This window comes from Mustela putorius, unplaced genomic scaffold (genome assembly GCF_011764305.1).
Source record: "Mustela putorius furo isolate JIRA1106 unplaced genomic scaffold, ASM1176430v1.1 tig00003942_pilon_pilon_pilon, whole genome shotgun sequence".
NCBI lineage: Eukaryota > Metazoa > Chordata > Mammalia > Carnivora > Mustelidae > Mustela > Mustela putorius.
Window position 1 is genome coordinate 20,521,666 of NW_025422087.1, and position 21,657 is coordinate 20,543,322.

The 21,657-nt window shown below is 36.6% G+C and overlaps 1 protein-coding gene across 3 annotated transcripts in view; it reads left to right on the forward strand.

Moving 5' to 3' along the window:
- RALGPS2 (Ral GEF with PH domain and SH3 binding motif 2) overlaps window positions 1-21,657 on the forward strand; it is a 155,865-nt gene that overhangs the window by 60,259 nt on the left and 73,949 nt on the right. For 2 of the 3 annotated variants that reach the window (XM_004761986.2, XM_004761987.2), the window contains exons 6-8: window positions 2,962-3,051; window positions 8,713-8,805; window positions 19,162-19,288. In XM_004761986.2, coding sequence (XP_004762043.1) covers window positions 2,962-3,051; window positions 8,713-8,805; window positions 19,162-19,288 — 310 coding nt within the window. The remainder of the gene's footprint in view (window positions 1-2,961; window positions 3,052-8,712; window positions 8,806-19,161; window positions 19,289-21,657) is intronic. The other variant, XM_004761988.2, reaches the window with a different exon arrangement.

The following is a 21,657-nucleotide window of genomic DNA, read 5'->3' on the forward strand; positions in this document are numbered from 1 at the left end:
TACTTCTAATTTAGATTCAAGACCAGGGTTTTACTTCCAACTCTTCTGTATTACATCCACATGTTCTTTCTTCCACACCCGGAATTCTGGTTTTCAAGGAACACAGGACATGATGCAGTACCCTATCATACACTCATTTGCTTTATCCTACATAATAAACAAAAGGCTCAGAATAATACTATTACCAATAATGTTCCTATAAACAGATAGATGTTTTGCAGATGTTCTGTTTTTATAATTGTACTATATGTTGTCTGAGCATATGGGCATTATATAATGCACTCTCTTTTAGTCTTAGTTCTTTGAAAAAGTAGCATCCTTATGTTGCTGTTTCTCTAGGCATTTTGGTTGCCTGAAGCTCATTCTCTGTTACAATACTCAGGAAGGACTCACTAGAACAGTAAGGCCAGAATTCTTGCATACTGACAAATTTTCCTGTCCTCTGTATAAAAATTTTTTTTCCGTGATATTATGTTACTCCATTTTTTTTTTTCTTGACAGTGTTGCTGTTAAGAAGTCTGATGATAATTACATTTTCTTTTCCTTCAAAATTACTTGATCTTTTTGTCTCTATGGTCAACAGATTTTTTCCCAGTAATTTTATTGAACTGTATCCTACTGTTGGTCATTCTGGATCAGTATTCTCAGGTGTGGTTGGCTTTAGCTGGGTCTGTCAGTTGGAGAGCACCTGCACTTAGCCTTTCCAGCATGGTGGTCTCAGGTAGTCGTACTTCTTACATGGTAGGTAGTTCAGGAATCCCAGACAGAATGTTCCAATAATCAAGGCAAGGCCTACATGCTCTTTTATGACCTTGTCCTGGAAGTTAGCATCAATTTCATTAATCATCTGTTCATTAAAGTAGTTACAAGCCTGTTCAGATGACATGGAGGTTAACATATACCCCAACTTCCAACGAAAAGAATGACAAAAAACTTTTTGGCCATGTTTTAATATCTTGATGATATTAGTCTTAAAATTTGTCTCACATTAAATTTTTTTTAAAGATTTTATTTATTTATGTAGCAGAGATCACAAGTAGGCAGAGAGGCAGGCAGAGAGAGAGAGAGAGAGAGGTGGAAGCAGGCTCCCTGCCGAGCAGAGAGCTCGATGGAGGACTCAATCCCAGGACCTGAGCCAAAGGCAGAGGCTTAACCCACTGAGCCACGCAGGCACCCCTATCACATTAAATTTAGTTAAGTCCGTGATTATGCAGTTTAGATTGAGTTCACAGGTGATAGGCTATTTGTTGATCAAATATCTAAATATCTAAAGTATAGCTTTTGATATATTTTAGAGGTAAACTTTATCAAAATTAGGGATAGTTATTGCCAAATATAGTAACAAATACTGAGGTGGTTTTGTAAAATATATATATAAAATCTGAAATGTTTCTCTCTAAAACAGGGAGATGAATTGTGGGGCAGTGGCACTGTATTTTGCACTGTCATTTCTTACTAATATACCCTGTTTTTAGACTTACAGAAGTGTGAGCCAACTGATGGTGCTTTGATTTTCTTTTCATAGTAAATGAATTAAAAATATGTTACATTGTACCGTATGGTAAACAAACTACTTCGATCAGAGTGGATTAGAGCCTCTTAGTAGTGTTACAGATAGATCTAGTATGCCTTCTGATGAATTTTTTTTAATTTATTTTTTATTTATTTTCAGCATAACAGTATTCATTGTTTTTGCACCACACCCAGTGCTCCATGCAATCTGTGCCCTCTATAATACCCACCACCTGGTACCCCAACCTCCCACCCCCCGCCCCTTCAAAACCCTCAGATTGTTTTTCAGAGTCCATAGTCTCTTCAAGGTTGACCTCCCCTTCCAATTTCCCCCAACTCCCTTCTCCTCTCTAACTCCCCATGTCCTCCATGCTATTTGTTATGCTCCACAAATAAATGAAACCATATGATAATTGACTCTCTCTGCTTGACTTATTTCACTCAGCATAATCTCTTCCAGTCCCGTCCATGTTGCTACAAAAGTTGGGTATTCGTTTTTTCTGATGGAGGCATAATACTCCATAGTGTATATGGACCACATCTTCCTTATCCATTCGTCCGTTGAAGGGCATCTTGGTTCTTTCCACAGTTTGGCGATCATGGCCATTGCTGCTATAAACATTGGGGTACAGATGGCCCTTCTTTTCACTACATCTGTATCTTTGGGGTAAATACCCAGGAGTGCAATGGCAGGGTCATAGGGAAGTTCTATTTTTAATTTCTTGAGGAATCTCCACACTGTCTGATGAATTATTTTTAATGATTTTTATGAGACTGACGCGCTACCTACTGTGCTAACGAGGCACCTTATTTTTAATGATTTTTAAAAGAAATTGTGGATACAGTTTATTGAATTAGAAAACATTACATGATTTTTTAAAATACAGTCTTAATTTTAGAATGACTTGGATACACTTTTCTTTATGATATTTTGGGATTCTTCACACAATTATGCTTGATGTAAATAAATGGCAATGTGGGATTACACAGCCAGAGGAAAAGCATGCTGTAAGTAGCATTTTTTATAATGTCTGCTCTTAAAGCTTACCTAATTCTGCCACAGTGTCTCAGAATACGGCAAAATCACATGTATTGGTATAGTGTTTTTCTTCTATCACTCCAATTTTATTGCATTCTTCTATTAGCTCTTTTCCTTCAAAAGTTGTTTGCTTTTACAAATGAAAAATCATAGTGATCATAGTTTTTTTGTGTGTGGAAGTACATACATACATATATATCTGTCTCTGTGCACATACATATCTCATATGCATATGAATTGTATGCAACATCCAAAGATTGGGTATGTAGCCAACTTGGTGGTATGCTGGGAAAGAGCAAGTATGGTTTTTTAACCAGCTATAGGTAGTTCATCAAGTATTTCCTGTCATTAATTGAATCCTAGTGAGTAAGGAGTCTTGCCATTCAACTATGTTTCATTTTCATTTGCAGGTAAGCTTTTGGGTTGTTAGAGAAATTCTTCATGCTCAGACGTTAAAAATTAGAGCAGAAGTTTTGAGCCATTATATTAAAACTGCTAAGGTAAGAAAGACTTGTGTTTTTATTTTTTGAGTCCAGTCATTCAGTACTGTTTGTGAGTGAATATTTGCCTGTGACACCCTATTTACTATTAATTGACCCTGGAAAATAAGGCCTGATTGATTAGTATGTCAGTTTTTTCAATTGGGTGTCTGTATTCTTTGCCTTTTCTTTATTCTTCCTCTCCTCCTTCCTCTTACATCTTTCCTCCCTCTCTCAGAGTAGCTGGATTATATTATTTATTTGACTGGATAAATTGGCAGAGATCAGATTATGGTGAAGTAGGATAGTTACAAAATACTGGACTCTTGTGCAGGTACTTGGGAAAGCCTTACAGGATTAAATAGGAAAACACATACCAGTTATTTGCTTTTAAAATATATCACTGCCAACATTGTAGAGAATGATAAGACTTATTTATAAAAGAATAATATAAGGAAGATATTCACCAAATATGTTAGTTGAGTAGTTGTTGTAGGGCATGGGTAATAAATGCAGCAAGAAAAAAGGAACATGGACTTCAAGGATGGTCAGAATTTAGAGAAGAGGGTGAACAGGCCATTTCACAAGAGGATGCTATTACTTTATTAAAATGCACAACAACTCTAAACTTATGTTAAGTTCACTAAAAGGTGGCAAATTATAGCCACATTCTTCATCATTCTTGTGGTAAATACATAACTTTATGTCTGAATGAAAGTGGACTAAAATGAGGATACGATTTTTACAGTTTTAAATTATTATAATTATTGTAAAATTGTAATTGCTGTGAGTTGTAACACTTTTATATTTTCCTTGAACACCTGGGAACAATTACATTCTAACATTCTGTGGCACTAGGTGGCAGAGCTAGCTTTCCAAATATATTTTATGGCAGTGTCATAAAATTTATAAAAAACACTCTCTGTGATATGTTAAATAAATAAGGAGTTTTGGCTAACAAATTCATTTCTTGTTTTCTCCACAGAGTCTGAATTTGTTTTAATTTTGTGTATGTGCTTCACATGTTCTGTTCAAAACCACCAAATTCTGCCTATCAGTCTTCCTCTTACCCTCCTCATCAAGTAATCATTTAGTACCAGCGCAGATTCTTAGACTTTAAGTTATTTTTGACAGTAGTTGCTTTCGTCCCAAGCCCTAGTAAGTTCATACTCTTTTTTTTGTCATGCACCATCTCTTAAAATCCCTCTAATTTTGCCTCCCTCCCTTCTGTATTCAGTCTGTATAAAACTGGCAGGTCTTTTTCTTCTTTTAGTAGATTGTATCAGGGTTCTCTAGAATGGGAGGATGGATAAATATATATATATATATATAATATATAAAGAAAATTAAGGAATTGGCTCCAGTAGTTGTGGGAGGGGGCTGGCAAGTGTGAAATCGATTGTAGGGCTGTTGGACAGTCTAGAAACTCGGGCTGGAGTTGAAGCTGCATTCTTGAGGCAGAATTTCTTCTCTGGAAAACCTTAGTTTTTGTCTTTTAAGCTGTTTCAGCTGATTAGGTGCAGCCTACCAGATTATCAATGTAATCTCTTTTAATTAAAATCAGCTGATTATAGATGTAAACTATATCTATAAAATTGCTCCACAGCAATGCCCAGATTAATGTTTAATTAAATAACTGGGTACTATAGTCTAATCAAGTTTGATGAATAAAACTGATCTCAGAGACACACAAAATATTTATAAATAGATTAAAAGTAGCAAAAGAGGGGCGCCTGGGTGGCTCAGTGGGTTATTTATTTATAAATAAATAAAATCTTAAAAAAAAAAAAAGTAGCAAAAGAATGGTAAGGTGGATGTCCATGTATTCACTGCCCTCTTTGAATTCCCATAGGTCTTCTCATAGGTGATCCCTACCCTCCCACTACAAAAGGAACTACTGCCCACAACGTTGTTTGCTTTTCTTTGATAGTTTTATATATATATGTGTGTGTGTGTGTTACTGAATCTCATATTGTTATATATGTTTTTCAGTTTTATTTGAATTATTTCCAAATTACATTTATACTTTTAAAAATTGGTTTTTGTTTTGTTTTAAAGATATTATTTATTTATTTGACAGATGGAGATCACAAGTAGGCAGAGAGGTAGGCAGAGAGAGAGAGAGAGAGAGAAGCAGGCTCCCTGCCAAGCAGAGAGCCTGATGCGGGACTTCATCCCAGGACTCTGAGATCATGACCTGATCGAAGGCAGAGGCTTAACTCACTGAGCCACCCAGGCCCCCAAAAACGTGTTTTTTGTTTTTTGTTTTTTTTTTTTTTTACTAAGCACTGTTACTGCATGTTTTGGGGTATATCTCTGTTGTAGAGTGCTCTTTTGTTTGCATATACCACAAATTCTTCAGCATACTCTAGCTTGGATAGTTTCAGGTTTTTATTGTTATAAACACTGCTGCTGTAAAGCTTTCTTGTGGGAGTCTCTTGGTGCTCATGTGAGCATTGAAGCCCTAGAAATATAGAGAGAACAGATAAATTACCTTTAAAGAAATGACAGACAAATAACCTTCATTGAACGTGATGAGATTGAACAATATTTTCTCTATTGATCATTTAGGTTTTCTCTCTTGAAATGTCTGTTCAAGATCTTTGAACAGTTTTCTCTTATTTGTTGATTTTTGTAGGAGTTTTTTTTTTTAATTTAAATCTAGATGCTAGTTCTCTGTTATGTGTTTTCATATGTATCATGCTGTTTGTAACTTGTCATCATTTTTCATGTTATGTTTTGATATAGGTATTCTTAAGTTTAGTAGTCAAACTTACTGATCTTTAATTTTTATGGTCTTACTTAAGCATATATAACTTAAAGTTTTATAGCTTTGATTTTTGTACTTGAGTATTTACTCCATGTGGAATAAATTTCTTATGTAAGTATGAATTATGGATTACTGTTTGTATTTTTCATTTGAATAATTCTGGCACCATTTTTTTTATTGATGTGTAATTGACATACAGTATCCTGTTTCAGGTGTGCATAATAGTGAATCAGTGTTTTTATACATTATGAAATTATCTTTTTTTTCAACATTTTATTTATTTATTTGACAGAGAATAAATGGAGAGGCAGGCAGAGAGAGAGGGAAGCAGGCTCCTTGCTGAGCAGAGAGCTCGATGCGGGACTCGATCCCAGGACGCTGAGATCATGACCTGAGGCGAAGGCAGCGGCTTACCCCACTGAGCCACCCAGGCGCCCCATTATGAAATTATCTTAATGATAAGTCTAGCTACCATACAAAATTATTACAATAATTTTTTCAATATTTCCTATATTGTACATCACATTCCCATGATGTACTTATTTTAGGACTGGAAGTTTGTACCTCTCAATCCCCTTTGCCTGTTTTGTCCATTCCCCCAAACCCTTCCCTCTGATAACCGACAGCTTATTTTCTATAAATCTGTTTCTGTTTTGTTTGTTCATTTATATTGTTTTTTAGATTCCACATATAAGTAAAGTCATACTCTATTTGTCTTTCTGTGTCTGATTTATTTCACTTAGCATAATACCATCTAGATCCAACAAGATAATCACAAATGGCAAGATTTCATTCTTTTTTATGGCTGAGTAATACTGCATTGTATCATATATACCACAGCTTCTTTATCTGTTTATCTATCAGTGGGTACTCGGTTGCTTCCGAACCTTGTCTATTGTAAGTAGGGCTGCAGTGAACATAGGGGTGCATATATCTCTCTGAATTGGTGTTCTCATTTTCTTTGGGTAAATAACCCACAAACAGAATTGCTGGATCATATGGTAGTTCTGTTTTTAAATCTTTGAGAAACCTCCACAATGCTTTCCATAGTGGCTGCATCAATTTATAGTCCCACCAGCAGTGTATGAGCGGTATTTCCCCAACATACTTGCCAGTGCTTGTTATTTTCTGAGGTTTTTTTCTTTCTTTTTTTTTTTTTTAATATTAGCCAGTCAGCAGTATGAGAGGATATCTCATTGTGGCTTTGATTTGCATTTCCCTAATAATTAGTGATGTTGAGCATCTGACACCATTTTTAAAAATTCTTTGTTAAAGTGATCTTTATTTTATTTAACCTAGAAGTCTCTTTGTGTTTCCTTGTTCTTAAAAAAGGCTATTCTAGTGGTGCCTGGATGGCTCAGTCAGTTAAGTGTATGCCTTCAGCTCAGGGAGCCCTATATTGGGCTCCCTGCTCAGTGGGGTACCTGCTTCTTCCTCTCCCCTCTGCTCCTGCTCTCTCTCCAAAAAAAAGGAAATAAAATCTTTAAAAAAGTACGATTCTAGACTTACAGTTTTTTGTACTTGCTTTTTGTTCTTTACTCTGCTTAGGATTCCTTGAGCTTCCTGACCCTAAGAACTAACATCTTTTCAGTAATCTGAGAGAATAATCTGCCATTATCTCTCAGATGCTGTTTCTACCAATCCTTTTATCATCTTCTGCATCTCTGACTAGATAAATGTTGGCTTTTTTTCTCTACATTTCATGTCTCTTTGTTTCACATTTTTAAAAAAACTTTTATGTTGCATTCTAGATAATATCTTCATTTAATCTTCATTTCACTGAGGCCTATACTTGATGTTCTCCATTTGTGAATTCTTATTTCTTATGTTTTTTCATTTCCCATTTTTTAATTTTCTTAAGCTTAAGCTTTTATTTTTATTTATTTTTTAAAAATATTCATTTGACACAGAGAGATGAAGAGTGCAAATAGCAGAATGGCAGGCAGAAGGAGAGGGAGATGGGGAGCCCAAAGCGGGACTTGATCCCAGGATTCTGGGATCATGACCTGAGCTGAAGGCAGATGCTTAATCAACTGAGCCACCCAGGCGCCCCTTGTTTTCCATTTTTAAAAAAAATTGAGTCTGTTGAGTTCATATTCCTTGAAACTTTATGGGAATTCTTTGAGACCTGAGTTAAGGTGATATATTGGTCAGAGATCTCCAGAGAAACAGAACCCTTCCCCGTCCTTGCACTAATGTTCAAAACAGGCATTTTTGCTTTGGAGTCTCTTGGTGGTGGGCAAGGACCATTCTAAATGATTTTTCAGATAGGACCATTAAGATGTAACTATGTGGAAGTATGAGGAAATTAGGGAAAATAGCATTAAATGTCAAGCAGCTCTCTTGGCAAACTGTCAGAACCTAATATTAGAGAGGAGTTCTGTAAGGAGACTAAAAAAAGCAAGGTCAAGTATTGGGAAGCAAGTGGAGAGTTGAAGAACAAAGGTTCAGAGGATTCAGGCAGAAGGAAGCAGGAAATAAGGACTATGGAAAGCAGGTTTGAACCATAACCCTGGAATTATGAGGGTAGAGTAGGAAACTGGATCAGGATACTTTCTTGAAACTGAGATCATAAGGTGGAGGCTTAGTATTTCAGTATAAGGAAGGAGACTCCTTACTAGAAACTGGGGTGCATGATCATACTGGGTAAGCTTCATACTGGTTTTCTTAATACATTATTGAACCAGAGGTAGATTTGTTCCCAGAGCTTGGGGACAATGCCAGGTTAGAACATGGAGGTTCTGTTGTGGGCCAAAATCAACTTACTGTAAACATAATGGGTACTTCAGAGACAAATTTCACTGATGAGAGTAAGAAGTACTAGAACACTACAAGTTGCCTAGATTTTATTTGTTAATCTAAAGTTATCCTTACTATTTCTCCTCTCTCCTCCCTTTTTTCTTAAATTTCAGAAGCTGTATGAGCTGAATAACCTTCATGCACTTATGGCGGTGGTTTCTGGCTTACAGAGTGCCCCAATCTTCAGGTTGACTAAAACATGGGCGGTAAGTCATCTTCTTAGTTAATGAAAGGGCTAGACTTCCTATTAGAAATAAAGATGTATTGGGGCACCTGGGTGGCTCAGGTGGTTGAGCCACTGCCTTCGGCTCAGGTTATGATCTCAGGGTCCTGGGATCGAGTCCCACATCGGGCTCTCTGCTCAGCAAGGGGCCTGCTTCCCTTCCTCTCTCTGTGATCTCTTCCCTTCCTCTCTCCTACTGTGATCTCTCTCTGTCAAATAAATAAATAAAATCTTAAAAAAAAAAAAAAAAGAAAGAAAGATGTATTTATTTCTTCTGTAGTTCTTAGTAAGGTTAATATTAAAATAGATAAGGATCTTTAAATTAGTTTATACTCTTTTTTTTTTTTTGAAGCCGGCATTTTCTTCTTTTAAGTTAACACTTAAAAGAAGAAAATCATAAGAGAATATGTATTTACAGTACTCCACTGTAAAAAAATTCACGTATAAGTGGACCCACGGAGTTCAGATCCATATTGTTCAAGGGCTAATTGTATGTGGTAAGAGAGTCTCTGTTCCATGACAGTTGCCTCGAGAGCTGGAAGAACTGAGAGAACCATTTGTGTGGAAATCTGGGAGAAGAAAATTTCAAGCAGACGTGATAGCCAGTACAAAGGCCCTGATGACATTCAAAGAATAGCAGGGCAGTCAGTGTTGAGAGAATGGAGTAAGCTATGGGGTAGTTGATGGTAAGAGATTAGTGAGTCCAGAGAGGTCACATCAAATCAAACAATGGAGATGCTGTTTACTGATATTCTGGGGGTATAGGGAAGGAGTGTGTTGGTGGTGGGGCAAGGAGGTTCTCTTCTTACACATACCAAGTTTGAGTTGGCTGATAAATGTCCATGTGCAACTGTAAGGTCAGAGTCAGGTGTACAAGTTTAAGGGAGGAGTTAGGGCTAGAGGTACATTTTTTTGATCATCAGCATAATGGTATTCTTTAAAATATGAGGCCAGATAAGGATCACCTGAATTATAAATACAGATGAAGAGCCCTGGAAGCCTCCCAAGATTTAGATTGGAAAAATGAGGACTCAGCAAAGGAAATATTACAGTGGGAGTTTTCCACAGTCAGGTAATGAAACTGTTTTCAAGGAAGAGTGATCATGGAGAGCCTGGGTGGCTCAGTCATTAAACGTCTGCCTTCAGCTCAGGTCATTATCCCAGGGTCCTGGGATCAAGCCCCACATCAGCCTTCGTGCTCGGCTAACCTGCTTCTCCCTCTCCTTCTGCCTGCTGCTCCCTCTTTCTCTCTCTGTCAGATAAGTAAATTATCGCCCTCGGCGCACAAGAACGACAAGACGCCCCAGTTCGGATGCATCTTCTCTCTCTTCTCCTTTCCGCAAGTCTACACACTTATATACGCTTACATGACCAATCAGTGAGCAGGGTACAGGAGGGAGCGAATCAGGCTGTGCACCTAAACGAACAACTTCGCTAGCAACCAATGCTTGTTTACTTCCTTTTTGGGCATTCTGCTTAGTCTCACAAGGCAATCCTAACCTGGCAACTAGACAGGCGCCATCTTTTAATGGCGGAGGCCACCCTGGCCAGGGGCCTGCCTCCGACAGTAAATAAATTCTTAAAAAAAAAAAAAAAAAAGTGATCCCCCATGCCATATGCTGCTAGTAAGTTGAATTAGGTGAGAACCTTGACATGAGCACTGGATATGGGCAGTTGAAGAGGATTGGCAACCTTGCCAAGAGTGGTTTCAGTATAGTGGTGGACCAAAAACTGATTGGATTTGAGAGAATGTGGAGAAAAATACGAGATAGCAAATAAGGAAAATGCATTTGAGGAATTTTGTTGTAAAGGGCAGGGTTGAGGTGCTGCAGAGAAATCTGACAGCTAGAGGGGGATGTAAGACCAAATTTTGTTTTGTTTTTGGAAATGAGGTCCATGACAGTATGTTTGTATGCTGATGCAGTGACCTAATAGAAAAATGGTAGGAGAGCAAGAAGTTACTCTAGCAATATCCTTAATCAGGCAGGAGGGAATTGATCTGGTTCTGGAGTGGAGCAGAAACAGTTTATCCATTTTAACAGGAGAGAAGGGAATGCATTTGGTTACACATGCAGGTAAGTTGGTAGCTGTGGTGGTGAGATTCTATAGAAATTCCCCTGATACTTGTTTCTTAAGACATGTAAAGCAGAGTCACTGATTGAGAGTGGTGGGGGAGAGGTGTTAGAGGTTTGAAGAAAGAAGAACAGATGAAAGTCCTCTTATTAGAAGAGTGTGAGAATGAATTAACTAGGGAAATAGGGTGGGTTTGGTATGGTAGGCCTTATGATTGAGATTTTTGGTCATAAATTAAAGGTGAAACCAGTCAGCGAAGTCATGTATTCTCCAGACAGGTTCAGGTGTTCAGCATTAAGTCTGGAATAGTGATGAGAATTGTATTTAACCAGTGTTGGAATTTTTCAGGGACTGTTTATTCCGTATTGGGGTCAGGGATAGCACAAGAGAGAAAGTGGGTAAATGTACAAAGTTGTTTTAGTAAGGTAAGGAAAAAGAGAAGTAAAAGAGAGAAGGAAGAGTGAAAAAGTAGCATTGGTAACTGGATTGGAAAGTCTGGTGCAGTCAGTTCTCTTTGGATTCAGGATAACCAAGGGAGTAGAGACAGAGTGGTAGAAGGTAGGCTCATTGAAGGGAAGTGAAGTCAAGGAACTTAGATACCATGTAGTAAGAGTGTCATCTATGTGAAAATTACAGTCACCAAAATACGGAAATCATGGTGGTTCACGGACTCTTTCTCCAACTACTAACACCTTTAAGATACAATGAGGAAAATGATTAGTAGCTCTATTGTAACATAAGTGTTACAATCTAGTGCTGTCCGTCCAGTATGGTAGCCATTAGCCACATGTGGGTATTTAGATCATTAAATTTAAAATTTAGTTCCTCATTCATACCAGCCATGTTGCCAGTACTCAGTAGTCCTGTGGCTAGTGGTCATTGTATTGGGCAGCACAGACAGAGATCATTTTCATTACAAAATTTGATCAGACAGCACTGATCTAGTGCTTGAACTTAGTAGAAGCTGGAGGATGTTGGGAGAAAATTGTGAAAAGCAAGGAGCCAGGATTGCACCCAACTCAAATCTAGGCTCATGTTACAAAAGAAGGAAGAGTGATTAAAGAAAAGATTAAGAATGGAGCTTTTGCAGAGGATAGACCGTGAGACCCAGGAGGTCCAGTTGGAAAAGTGTAAATGGCCTAAACATCCATCAGCAGATGAATAGATATACACAATGCATACCCATAGAATGGAATATTATTTAGCATTAAAAAGGAATGGAATTCTGACACGTCACACCATGCATGAATCTTAAAGACATTACACTAAGAGAAATTAGCCAGACATAAAAGGACAGCTACTGTCTGATTCTGTATATACCAGGTACCAAGAATAGTCAGATTCATAGAGACAGAATGTAGAAGATGGTTGCTAGGGGCCCAAAGGAGGAAGAAATGGGAGTTATTGTCCAGTGGGTGTGGAATTTCAGTTTGAGAAGATAAAAAGAGTTCTGCCCATGCATGGTTGGTGGTGATGGTTGGTTGATAAGGTGAATGTACTTAATGCCACTAAAGTGTACACTTGAAAATGGTTAAAATGGTGAATGTTATGTATATTTTACCACAATTTGAGAAAAAAACAGTTTATTACAGTAACTGAATATACAAACAGTATACAAAACCAGTTGTATTTGAAACAATTTGAAAATACCACTTGGAAGGACACCTTTTACAGTATCAGTAAAAGAAACACAATAGCAGGGGCGCCTGGGTGGCTCAGTGGGTTAAAGCCTCTGCTTTCGGCCTAGGTTATGATCCCGGGGTCTTAGGATCGAGCCCCGCATCGAGGCCCGCATCGGGCTCTCTGCTCAGTGGTGAGCCTGCTTCCTCCTCTCATTCTGCCTGCTTCTCTGCCTACCTGGTGATCTCTGTCTCTCAAATAAATAAATAAAATCTTCAAAAAAAAAAAAAGAGACACAACAGCAAACAATATATGGGATAATATATGCAAGACGTTTTTTCAAATAGCGATCTCAGAATAATTCACCTTTGGTTTAAATCTTGACCATGTATAGTCCATGGAACATTGCTCAGTCATCCCCAGAGTGGTCGGTCCAGAGTAGACCATGACAGGTGATCTAGCTGATCAGCTTCTTCCTTACAGGTTTGTTTTTCCAAGGCTGAGGGCTGGGTTCTTTTTCTTTGCCATGTATTTATAGTATCAGCCCTTAAATATATGTAAGATGTATATGCAGAAAACTATAAAACTTCACAGGAAGTTATTAAAGAAGAACTAAATAGATGGAACAATATCCCTTAGTCATGGATAGGAAATCTTAAAGATGCCAGTTTCCCCCAAATGTATGTAGAGATACATGCACCTTGAATCAAAGTCCCCTTCCAGGACAAGATTGCTTATAAAATTTACATGGAAATGTAAAGGGTCAGGATAGCCAATTTATTTCTGAAGGAGAAAATGGGGTTGAAGACTTTGACACAGCCCTAATAGATACCAAAATGTATTATTTTGGTAATGTACGGTTAGTGCATGTCAACCAGTGGAACAGAAGAAAGAACCCCAAAATAGATAATTGCTTTTATAGAATTCTGATATATGATAGTGATGGCATTATAAATCAGTGGAGAAATGAGGGTCTGTTTGTTAATGGAGCCAGGAAATTGATTATTAGTTTGGGGGAAAAATTAAAGTCTTTGTTAGATGAGTTAAAGCCTTACATGTGGAATGAAAAATGTGGAAGCTTTTAGAAGAGAAAAATAGCTTAATATCTCTCTGGCTTGGTATGAATAGATTCTATCTTGGAATCTGTAAAGGTGTTTCAGATAAGATACAAAAACCTCAAACAGTGAAAGAAAAGATGAAAAATTTTTACCACATTAAAGGAAGAATTCTCTTCATCAAAGGATATTTTAAAGAAGACTGAAAAGCAGCCCCAGAATGGGGGAAAATAATGTGAAGCAGTTGTAACTGATCAAGAATTTATATCTGGAATATATATATATAAAGAAATCTCTTAAAAAGCAAAATAAAAAAAAAGAAAAATAGAAAATGATAGTACTTCAAAGAAGAAGATATATATAGGGAAGCGGTGAAAATGAGTGAACTACAGCCACATGTAACATTATTGGTGGAACTTCAGTGTCAGAACATTGAATAAGTAAATCCAAAGATTAAAAATAGCATGATATTGTTCAGTCAAAAATCAAATAAAATTTAAGAGAATGATAGGCAAAATTTAGGAAGGAGATTATTGGATACTTACAGTTAAGGGGAGTGCCTGGGTGGCTCAGTTGGGTGAGCATCTGCCTTTGGCTCAGGTTGTGATCTCTAGGTCCTGATTGAGCCCCACATGGGGTTCTCCCTACCCCTGCTTGTGATCTCTCTCAATAAAGAAAATCTTTAAAAAAAAAAAAGTCAAGGGATTTAGATATGGAAGGAGCACATATGTAGATGTGTTAATGGTGTGTGGTTCTTAGGAAAATAGATGCGTATGTGTTTGTTAGGAAATTTAAGAATAAATGAATTTAACAGGAAAGCCATATCAGAGACTAATGATAATTGAGTGTCATGAACAGAAGGTTATAATTAACCTGCATCCAAGGTTCAAGATAAATTATTTATGCAAATGAACACATTTGTACATATGTATGGGGATACAAATCAAGGTGATAAGAGGTGATCTGGGAATCTTATATTTTTTTATGGTGACTGACATGAATAGGGGTTCATCCATTTTCCCCAAAGTGGATTTCTTATGGTAACATGGTGTAGAGATCTAGCCAAGAACATTTTGAAGTTCCCACATTCATGCATCAATGAACATGTGAAGAGCTTTGCCCCCTGGTTGTCATGCTCCTCGCCAGAGGAAGAGTGTAGTACCTAAAGCATGCAGTTGAGAACCACTTTGTTTTCCCCTTTTTTGGTGGGAAGAGTATAGTGAAGTAAATCGTAGGGATAACATTAGTAATGTCAGAAAAAGATTTGAAAAGCAGAAAAAAAAATCAGGACTTCGTAGATAATAGCTTTGGGGGCATTGGACGAGTTTCTGAGATACCACTGCAAACACATTATGTTAACATCTAATTAATTCTTTTGTCCATGCTTTTCCTATAGTCTTCCTGAAAGAAGGCTCTATGGTCCCACACCAGATTGAATCCTTTTAATCTGGCTATCGATTATTATGAAAATTCCAAATATAAGTTATTTTTATACGTATTATTTTTTTAAGATTTTATTGATTTGAAAAAAAAAGATTTTATTTATTTGAGAGAGAGAGAGCAAGAGAGAGCATGAGCAGGGGGGAGGGGCAGAGGGAGAAGGAAAAGCAGACTCCCCACTGAGCAGGGAGCTGGATGCAGGGCTTCATCCCGGGACCTTATGACCTGAGCCCAAGGCAGGTGCTTAACCAACTGAGCCAACTAGGCACTCCCTTTTTATACACACTAGACCATGTAGTTCTTTACCAGAGTTCTGTGTTTCAGATGTGGGAAAATCAGCTGCGTTTCTCCTGATTCTGTACCAAAGTTTTGGAATGATTGATTTAAGAAAAAAGGAACAGGTTTACTGTTACCCTGCTACATCACATCACCATATTTTCCATATCCAAATACTCTGTTAGGCGGGAGAAGAGGGATGGTTGGCCTTCCAGGTAACAGCAGAGATTTGTGCCTGATCTTGAAAATGCTAATCAAGTATGTTGAAGCTGGGCCAAGCAAAAGATTATGCAACTGCTGTTTTAGACTGTGGGCTATCTGTCTAAAATATGAAAACAAAAGACTCCTTAAAATATTTTGTTTTGAAGAAGGAGGAATACTGCTCAGATATATTTCTGGTAGAGATTATCTGAAAATAATCTGCCTCTTGGAGCCCATGAAAAAATAAATTCCAATGTGAATCCCAGTTGTACTCTTTGTAATACTCTATATAAAAGAGTGTGCATTTGGCATCAGAATTGTCTTTATCTCCAGAACCAGACTGAGAAACTGAAAAACAGGATGTCTTTGTGGGTGGATGACTAAGAGAGTATTAGTATGTTCTGCTTCTTGCTAATCCTGTGATCAACTTTGAATCTGTCTCCTTATCTCTAAATTAATCTTCAGATTTTCTGTTATCCTTATAGAATTAGATGAGCATTTTATAGGTGGACATATTTTATATCCTAAAAAATAACATTTTATGACATAAAGTGGAGTTTATTACATCACAATGAAATAGGAACTTCATATATTTAAAGAAAAAAATATTTTTTCCAGAGTCTTTGAAATACTTAAAAACATACTCTCTGAATTTTTTCATTAATATTTTTAAAATACCCTTTCTTAACTCAAGGATAATTAACATAACAGTTTTAACATTAAAATGTTTCAGATGTACAATATAATGACTCCACAGTTCTATACCTTCCTCAGTGCTCATCAAGATACCTGTTCTCTTTTTTTTTTAATTTTTTTTTTTAATTTTTTTTCTTCTTCTTTTTTTATTTTTAAATTTTTTATTTTTTATAAACATATATTTTTATCCCCAGGGGTACAGGTCTGTGAATCACCAGGTTTACACACTTCATAGCACTCACCAAAGCACATACCCTCCCCAATGTCCATAATCACACCCCCTTCTCCCAAGGATAACTGTTCTCTTAATTCCTTCTGTTTCACCCATCCATTTCCCCTCTAGCAACCCCTAGTTTGTTCTCTATGTTGAAGAGTCTGGTTTTGGTTTTTTAGGGTTTTTGTTTGTTTGGTCTCTTTTTTCCTTTGTTTATTTGTTTAGTTTCTTAAATTCCACACGTGAGTGAAATCATATGATACTTTGTCTTTCTCTTATTTGATTTATTTCACTTAGCATTATACTCTCTGGGTCCATCCATGTTGTTGCAGATGGTAAGAACTCATTTTATTTACACACACACACACACACACACACACACCACATCTTCTTTATCCATTCATCTGTCGAGGAAGTTTGGGTTGCTTTCATATTCAACTACTGTAAATAATGCTGCAATAAACATGTTTAAGGAGTGCATATATGTTTTCAAATTATTTTTTTCATTTTCATTGGTTTAATGCCCAGTAGTGGAATTACTGGATCATACGATAATTTAACTGTTAATATATTTTATGCTCTTTTTAAAAATTTTTTATTTTTTATAAACATATAATATATTTTAACCCCCGGGGTATAGGTATGTGAATCGCCAGGTTTACATACTTCACAGCACTCACCATAGCACATACCCTCCCCAATTTGACTGTTAATATTTTGAGGAACTTTCATACCATGTTCCACAGTGGCTGCACCAATTTACATTCCCACCAATAGTGCATGAGGATTCCTTTTTCTCCATATCCTTGCAAACACAAAATACCAGTAGCATCCTTGACAGAATTAGAATAGTCCTTAAATTTGTATAGAACCACAAAAGACCCTAGATAGTCAAAGCATTCTTGAAAAAGAACAACAAAGCTGGAGGCATCACTATCCCAGATTTCAAGATATACTACAAAGCTGTAGTAATCAAAACAGTATGTTACTGGCACAAAAATAGGCAGATAGATAATGGAACAGAAGAGTCCAGAAATAAGCCTGTGTTTGTGTGGTCAATTTATGACAGAGGAGGCAAGAATCTACAGTGGGAAAAAAGATAGTCTCTTCAACAACTGGTATTGGGAAAACTGGACAGCTACATGCAAAAGAATAAAATTGTACCACTTTCTTACACCATACACAAAAATAAACTCAAAATTAATTAAATGTGAGACGTGAAACCATAAAATTCCTAGAAGAAAATATAGGCAGTTATTTCTGTTGCATCAGCTGTAGGAATACTTTTCTAGATAATGTCTCCTTGGCAAGGGAAACAAATACAAAATTAAATTTTTTGGACTACACCGAAATAAAAGGTTTCTATGCATCATCAAAATAAAAAGACAGTGTATTGAATGGGAGGATATATTTATAAATTATGTATCTAAGGAGTTAATATCCAAAATACATAAAGAACTTACACAACTCAACACCAAAAAAACATCAAATTTGAAAATGGGCAGAGGACCTGAATAGACCTTTTTCCAAAGAAGACATGCAGATGACCAACATGAAAAGGTGCTCAACATCACTATTCATTGGGGAAATGCAAATTAAAACCACAGTGAGGTATCACTTTAACACCTGTCAGAATGGCTAAAATCAAAAACACAAAAAATAACAAGTAGTTAATACTGTTTTGGGTAATTGACCTTACTTCTCTTTTATTCCCCTAGATTGACTCCGTTTTCCTCAAAGGACAGTCACTGCAAATCTACCCCCATAAGCTTCCTAAAACAGTGCAGTTGATTGTTCATCAACTATGTGAAGTAGTGCTGATCAGCAGGATCAAAGAAAAAGTGTCTTGTTAAAAATCCCAAAGTGTGAATCAAGTTTTATGGTTATTGTTAGGACTAGTGAAGAAAGATTGTTACTGAAACACAAAATTCAGTATTTATCTCTTAATGATTATGCAAGAATAATCTTAATCTTTGAAGAGGCAGGGGACAGTGTATTAAATAAAGTATTTGGACATTTGAGCTGGATATGAATATGTAATTATTTTAACTTAGGAAAGTGATCAACAAAATCGTTCAACCATTTAAAATAGTGAAGGGTGCCTGGGTGACTCAGTTGGTTAAGCGTCTGCCTTCAGCTCTGGTTATGATCCTGGGGTCCTGGGATCAAGCCCTGCATGGCATCAGGCTCCTTGCTCAGCAGGGAGCCTGCTTCTCCCTCTGCCTGCTGCTCCCCCTGCTTGTGCTCTCCTCTCTCTCGGTCAAATAAATAAAATCTTAAAAAATTAAAGAACAAAATAGTGAAGATGAGAAGCTAATTTACTGCTTAGTTAATGACTTTGTGTACATACAAAGGATATTATAATTTTTAAATAGTGGATTTGGTCCCCCCCTGCCCTTTTTTTAAGATTTACGTATTTTTTTTTAGAGATGGAGAGCATGAGTGGGAAGAGCACAGGGATAGGAAGAGAAAAATCTCCAGCAGACTGTGCTGAGCACAGAGCCTGATGCAGGGCTTGATCTCATGGTGCTGAGATCATGATCTGAGCTAAAATCTAAGAGCTGGTCACTTGACTGACTGCACCACCCAGGCACCTCTGGGTTTATAATAGACATGTCTGATTTTGTTTTTTTTATACACTACCAGAGTATAATTGAAGATGGTATAACTCTGAAATTTAAATTTATAGTAAAGACAGCTTCAATTATTTAATATAATAAAATGGAATTTGGGAATAACTTAGACTTTTCTGTTTATTTTTTAGTTACTAAGTCGAAAAGACAAAACTACCTTTGAAAAATTAGAATATGTAATGAGTAAAGAAGATAATTACAAAAGGCTAAGAGACTATATAAGTAGCTTAAAGATGACGCCTTGCATTCCCTATTTAGGTGAGTAATATCACTGTGTGTTCATTATGCCCAGCTGTTCTGTCTTGATTAATCAGTAATTTATATAAAATCCAAGGTACTTTAAAAATGTGTGTATATCCTTTAAAGAAATCACTGCAAGATTGTTAAGTTAAAAAAAGAAATATGTTACCTTATTACCTGGGATGTATTTTCATATTAAATTAGCTTTTGCCCTTAAGGTTTTTCATAGTATCATTTTTCGTAAAGACGGACCATGGGGGGGAAAAATAAAGATGGACCATGGAAAAATAATACATTTTAGCTCTTTTTGTAATGCTTTTAAAGAATGAGAGTGTGCAGTGAAGTTTAATACCACAAAAACATTTAACATTAACTAAAGAAATTTATCAAAAGGTTTATTGAATTTATTTTCAATATCATGAATATATATATATAGTTATATGTATATAGTTGGCAGATCTCTTAGGGTAAATTGTGAAAAGCAGTCGTAGTGAATGTTGGTATTGTTGTTTTCCTGGGGAATAAGTTATTTAAGCTATGAAAATTTAGCTAGGTGCTGAGACAACCAAGTATGTATTTTATATATCATTTCACTAAGAATTTATCTCCTTGTGTGTATTTTACAGTGTTTATAAATTCCAGGAAGTATTTAACCAATAATATTACAAGATTATTTTCAACAAAAAAGGAATAATGCTTTGTTTTCTGTTTCAATGAAAAGTCTCAAACTGTCCATTTTAAAATGTATATGTAAATTTAAATACAGAAAATACTCTATGTGATAAGATGCTTAGCATATATTAAGATAAATTGGTTTGATCCTGTGCAGAGAGTAATCAAATCATAGAGTTGTTTCTTTCTAGTATCCTTTTGTCCTCTGTCTCCATTGTCTTCATGTAATTACTCACACTGGGTTTCACAGTAACTGTTTTTGAAAGTAATTGAAAATCCATTATTTATTTAAATGTCTCAGTGTTATCTTTGAACTCTTTATGATGCCCACAACTAGAAAACCAAGTAGAGACAGAGGCAATTGATTATACTCTGATTCTGCTGTAATAGAGCATCAGTCTTAGTTTTTCACAGAAAAGTAGAACTCACTAGAACCATGTAGGACATGACAGGATTCCAGTGAAAATGGGCAGTGTTGTGCATTCTCTCTCTCTCTCTCTCTCTTTTTTTTTTTTTTTGGTAAACATGTATTTTTATCCCCAGGGGTACAGGTCTGTGAATCGCCAGATTTACACACTTCACAGCACTCACCAAAGCACATACCCTCCCCAATGTCCATAGCCCCACCCCCCCTTCTCCCAACCCCCCTCCCCCCAGCAACCCTCAGTTTGTTTTGTAAGATTGAGTCACTTATGGTTTGTCTCCCTCCCAATCCCATCTTGTTTCATTGATTCTTCTCCTACCCACTTAAGTGTTGTGCATTCTGATTGAAGGCAGAGTATCCCAAGCATAGCATGGATAATGGCCACTACATACCAGAATACTATGCTGTTTCTTTGATCAACATTGCAGGGCTATAGTACACATGACTCTATCAGAGAGGCTCTAAGCTAGACGTTAGGAGAGACTTTCTTCATGTGCTTCGCTTTTCACCATGGCCTTGGTTGTGCGCATTCTTGAAAATGTCATTGGCAGTAAGGAGGAAAGAAGATTTTTTAAAAATCATCAATATCTTCTTACTCTGTAAGAACATAACTTAAAGAACATTAGACTGAGAATCAGCAGCCCTCAATTCCAAAATGACTCTTCTGGACTACTAACATTTCAAGTCATTGAATTGTCTTCTTTGAGCCTTGGTTCTCTTTACCTGGAAATAGCACACGAAGGACCCGAATCATGCTCTTCTTTAGGCTGGATGGGACCATGGTGATTTCTTCTAATTCACTTACTTTATGATTTAGAAAATTAAGGTCCATAAGGTGGAAGGCATGGCTTATAGTCATAAAACCAAGTTCTTGATTGATCTGCATTCTGAAGTCTTGATCTGTCATCTTTCCAACTGTCCCTGATAAGTTCTCATTCCAAAATTGACTGATTCTATGATTTTATTCGTTTCTCATTGAAATGTTTTCCTCAAATTCTGCAATTTATACCTTTTAGAAAAGGAAATCAAGGTTCTTTTTTGTTGAAAATAAGCAAATGAATATAAATCTTGGTGCCATGATGTCTAGGTCAGGAGTTTGCTTTACATTTTTCCACAGCAGAGACTTTGGTACAGAATTTGAAGTTGTCTGTGCATGTGCATACATTTTTGCCCTGCCATGCACATAGAGAGGAAAGAAAGAGAAGGGAGCAAACCACTAGTGTGACGGGATTTTAGGGGGAACTGGGAAGGTTGTTGTCTTTTAGAGAGTGTACTTACTTTCTCCCAGCTT